Raw genomic sequence first — 4,606 nt, 5'->3', positions numbered from 1 at the left:
ATTCTATTAAACTAATTAATTTTTATTTCTGTGTATTGTAGGAGTGACTGTGGGTATGTGCACATGAGTGCAGTGCCCACAGAGGCCAGAAGAAGCTGTCAGATCCGCTGGAGCTAGAGTTACAGGGGGTTGTGAGCTGCCTGACATGGATGTGGGGAGCAGAACTCAGGTTTTATGCAAGCACTCTTAACCGATGACCCATCCCTGGATCCATCTCTCTAGGCCCTGTCCTCACTGTTTATACCACAAAATATCTCATCCATTGATGGTTAGTGTTTAAACATGAAATGACCCCGAGCATGCCCATGTGTGGAATGCTTGATCCCCAGACTGACAGCTCTGGAACCACTAAGAGGTGGGACCTCAGTGGAGGTCCCTGGGGGCATGACTCTGAAGGTTATACTGGGTCCCCAGTCCCTTGTTCCCTCCCTCCCTCCTGTCTATTACAAGGTGAAGAGTGTCCTGCACAGGCCTCTGTACCATGATGCTCTGCCTCACCATGGACTCAGGATCAACAGAGACAAAGACTATGAACTAAAATCTCTGAAACCATGAGTCAAAACAAATCCTTCCTCCCTTTACTTGTACCCTCAGATATTTTGCTCACAGTGATGCAAAAGCAACAAATACAGCAAAACTAAGCGTTTCATTTCATCGCTGCACTGACCACACCAGCCTTAACTGGTGAGTCAGTATGTTCACTGGTGCCAGTGATGGCAGAGGACTGGTCTCACAAAAAAGAACTTCTGTCCCCACTCATCAACTACTATGTCACAGTGTCTAGAAGGAAACCACATGCAGTCTCATACCAATGATTTAATAAAGAATGTCTTTACTCATTCATTCATTTACATTAGGTAGCAAGGATGAATTTCACATTAGATTTTGCTTTTCTTTGACTAATATTTTAGCAGGAGACCAGGCAATTTTTGACTAATTTCTAGATAAGTTCTGCTACTACTACACTGATCTTTCTTTAGTTTATGTAGGTCCTAGCATTTTTAAATAATGTGATAGAACAATTCATTTAAACAATAGTCAGGAAAATTTCAATTACTCTTCTTAACAATTCGAATTTAGTCCTTCTCAATTACAAATTATCTAGCCCAAGTCTTCACTGGCAAGAAACCATGGAGAGGTGAGGAACACGAGAGCCACTGTGAAGTGGGCTTGGCAGGTTAATGCCATTCTCATCATCTGTTAAAAGAGGGGCACCAGTTACAAGGCTCAACTTAACTAGGGGCACATCGAGCTTCACACTCTTCTCTGGTTCCAAACCAGCTGGCATCGTCTCTGCAGTTCCCAAACCAGAATGGTTGGCAAGCTCGTTCCTCCTCGTTGTAGTACCATTTCAGGATGTAATCTTGGCATTCACCTTCCACAGGATCCATGAAACAAGGATCTGCAACCAAACAAATGTGGACAGAGCTGGAGTGCACGTGCAAGCACAGCAGGTCTGGTGCCCCAAACACTATCGAATCCCTGCCTCGCTACCAACTGGCTGTGTGACTGTGGGCAAGACAGCGATCCTGTATGCACCTCAATTTCCTCAACCGTAAAAACAGTATTTTTAAGCCCAACATCTCAATCCCTTCCTTAAAGCCAAGCTTGTCTAGCCTTCTCACAACCTACCTAAATCCAGCTTATTTATTACTGTAGTATCCTAATTTTTGCCCAAGAAGTTAAGATAGCCACTAAAAGAAAAATAGAACACACCTAGAAGATGAAAAATGGTGTTGGGAATCAATAGGTCACAACAAAGCAAGAGCTGGGATTCCCTGGATTTTAACTCAGGGAGGAGCCGATTTCCCAGGTGTGTAACCCCTGCCTTTCACATGTCCTTAGGGACACTTTCCCATAGCACTGTGCTTGTCCTGGGTCAACCCTGAAGCACAGGACGCTGGCTGGCGTCCCTCAAGAGGCTCCTTCTGGGCCTTTAGAGAACAATAAAAAAGACTTGTGAAAAAGGAAAAGTTATAATGCATGGACTGCTGACAGGGGGCTACAAACCAATCTCTCATTAGTACAAATCAGCACTGGCTGGTTTCCTAGGAGGAGCCACCAGATACAAGCACCCAGGAGGATGAGATGTGCCTAGAGGTGTTTTGCCTGCAACAGACCCATTTGGATTTGCTCACTGTGCTGCCCCCTTCTGGAGGGTGTGTCAAGTAGCAAGTGGTAAGGGCCAAGGAAAAGAAAGAAAAAATGCTTCTCCAAAACTTTTGGGCATCAACAGAGTCAGCAACCAGCTCACCTAGCCAATGCCACTGCCAACCCACTCTAAACCCACGAACCAGGACTTGACACGTCATATAAAGCCCTTTTCCAAAGGTCCTTTGTCTTTAAACGTTCCACCTTTGCCCTTGGTCTGGGAGACTATCACAGACTGCTGTTCCTAGATGACATGTCTCAAGTGGTATCATCCAGCAGAACTTTCTACAAGGACACAAATGTTGGAATTGATGAAAAGTCTGTGTTCTTCAGTACAGCCCCAGCATGTAACCACTGAGCACTTGAAACGTGTCTAGGTCAGCTAAGAAATGGAAATTTTAACTTTATAAAATTTTAAAATATCTGAACTTTAATAGCCAATGTGACCAGTGGTTACCATCCTTGTCAGAAGTACAGGGGAGTCTTCAGCACCTCCAATTAGCCAGCCCTAAGTTATTGTTTGAAGCTAAACACTCAGTATTCATCACAGTCTTAAGTTTTCTTTACCGGGATGATAGGATATTGGGGGATACTAATTGAGTTACTCAATTATTGACAACACCTAATTTTATAACAGGCATTATTTTTCCCATGCATATTAACTTTTGCCTTCTTGAGAGACTGTATAGCACTGGTTACAATTTTACTCAAGTCCATGAAATTCAGGAATGAAGGACAGAAAAGAGGAAGGAAAGAAAAGTAATGACACAGCTATAATGAAATTACACTTTTGTCTAGACTTGTTCTGTTTCCCAGTATATGTGTCTTACAACATAACCCTACTCAGAGGAGATGGGGGGAACCTCTGTGTGCTTGGGAGATAACACGGAAATTGAAAATACACCAAGATCATCTAGGCGGCCGTAACACTGCCTAGCTCTTCATAAGCAGGAACAGGTTGTGGGTGCTATGGAAGAATCCAGCTACACCACAGAGGCACAGAGGAGGCAATTCCATACGACCTAGGTAAGCAGATGTGTAGATACAGATAGACAGGTGAAGGTGAGCAAGGGCACAGAGACCAGGAACAAACAGCAGGGCACAAAAGCCAACTGTGACTTGTGCAAACATTATCTGTGGGGTGTGGCAGCCAGCAAAGTTCCAGAGCTTCAGGGTAGGGTCTAACGTTAAAGGACTGTGTTCCTTACCCAGACACTTGTTTGAAGAAATGGCATAACCCAATCTGTATTTTGTTCAACTTAATCAGGTGTTCAGACTGGAGCTGCCCAGAGGAAGAAGAAGGTAGCAGAGAGCAGGAGGTGACGTGGGGAACAGCTAGAAAGAGGGGTGACTTTCCACGCCTGGCCAATACCAGTGGTTCGTCCCAATACAGACAGTTGGTAAAGGAGGGGGAGAAGACGGGAATGCCGTCTCTGAAGCCAAGGGAAGACAGGGCTGGAAGAGAAAGGTGACAATGACAAAGCTCCAAGGAACTGAAGACAACAAGGCCCAAAGGAGCCCTTGTTTGCTCAACAGTTCAGAGCGAGACAAGGACCAGCCAACCCTTTTTTCCAGTGGGAGGGCAGGAAGGAAGGGTGTGCCCAGATACGGGAAGTTGCAAGAGTTCAACTGGTTTGCCTTTATTTCTTTTGAAAAGCAAGAAAGGAGCAACTGTGGGAGGAAAAACTGGAGGAGGAGCTGGAGGCTATGATGAAGGCTGAAGGTGGCCTCAGAGTACAATAGACGAGGAATCTGGCTGAGGAGAACTAGGGACTTGTAGGCTCATTTAGTGGACAGCTCTGGGTTACATGGCCAGTCGGTTCTCTTCCATCTCTTGGACCTAGGTGTTATGGTAAAGGATGCCTTAGAGCAATGGCTGTCACTCTTGATTGTCCCTATAAGTCACCTATAAGTCCCCCACCCAAACACTGATTGAACTAGTCTGGGGAGAATTTTCAGATTCCCAACCAATTAGTGGTAGTTGAATTCTCAATCCTAAATGAGACGTTTCTACCACCTCCCCTGAGGCTCAGGAAACCTCACAGAAGAAGTTGATAGAAAGTAAGTGCTGGAAGGTAGGGAGAAGAATTGCTAAATGCTATCTCTGGGCATCATACAGCCATTGCAATTGTGAGCTCACACAGGTGTGGGCACCTGCACTGGGCCTGCACTAGGGTGGCCCTGTCAACAGTCTGTCAGGGATGGGGTAGGGGCTCATGGGGCTCTATCCCTCTGTGCTGGATAGCTTTAGTGTCAACTTGACACACCTGGGTTGAGGGAGCCTCAATCGGGTAATTGCCTTTATTGGACTGGCCTGTGACCATGTCTGAAGGGCATCTTCTTGATGAGTGATGTGGGAGGGCCCAGCTCACTGTGGGTGGTGCCACCCCTGGGCAGGTGGGCCTGTGTTGCATAAGAAAGCAGCCCGAGCAGGAGCCGAGGGAGCATGCCTGTA

General features: G+C 45.9%; 1 protein-coding gene across 1 annotated transcript in view; it reads right to left on the bottom strand.

The window, feature by feature from the left end:
- Positions 1 to 833: 833 nt before the first annotated feature.
- LOC103747522 (collagen alpha-4(VI) chain-like) overlaps positions 834 to 4,606 on the bottom strand; it is a 119,683-nt gene continuing 115,910 nt past the window's right edge. The window contains exon 37 of the mRNA XM_029554536.1: positions 834 to 1,402. Coding sequence (XP_029410396.1) covers positions 1,233 to 1,402 — 170 coding nt within the window. The 3' untranslated portion in view covers positions 834 to 1,232. The remainder of the gene's footprint in view (positions 1,403 to 4,606) is intronic.

Source organism: Nannospalax galili, unplaced genomic scaffold, assembly GCF_000622305.1.
Source record: "Nannospalax galili isolate Female #2095 unplaced genomic scaffold, S.galili_v1.0 scaffold851, whole genome shotgun sequence".
Classification (NCBI taxonomy): domain Eukaryota; kingdom Metazoa; phylum Chordata; class Mammalia; order Rodentia; family Spalacidae; genus Nannospalax; species Nannospalax galili.
Note: the sequence above shows the minus strand (reverse complement) of the source record. Positions and strands in the feature narration are given on the sequence as shown.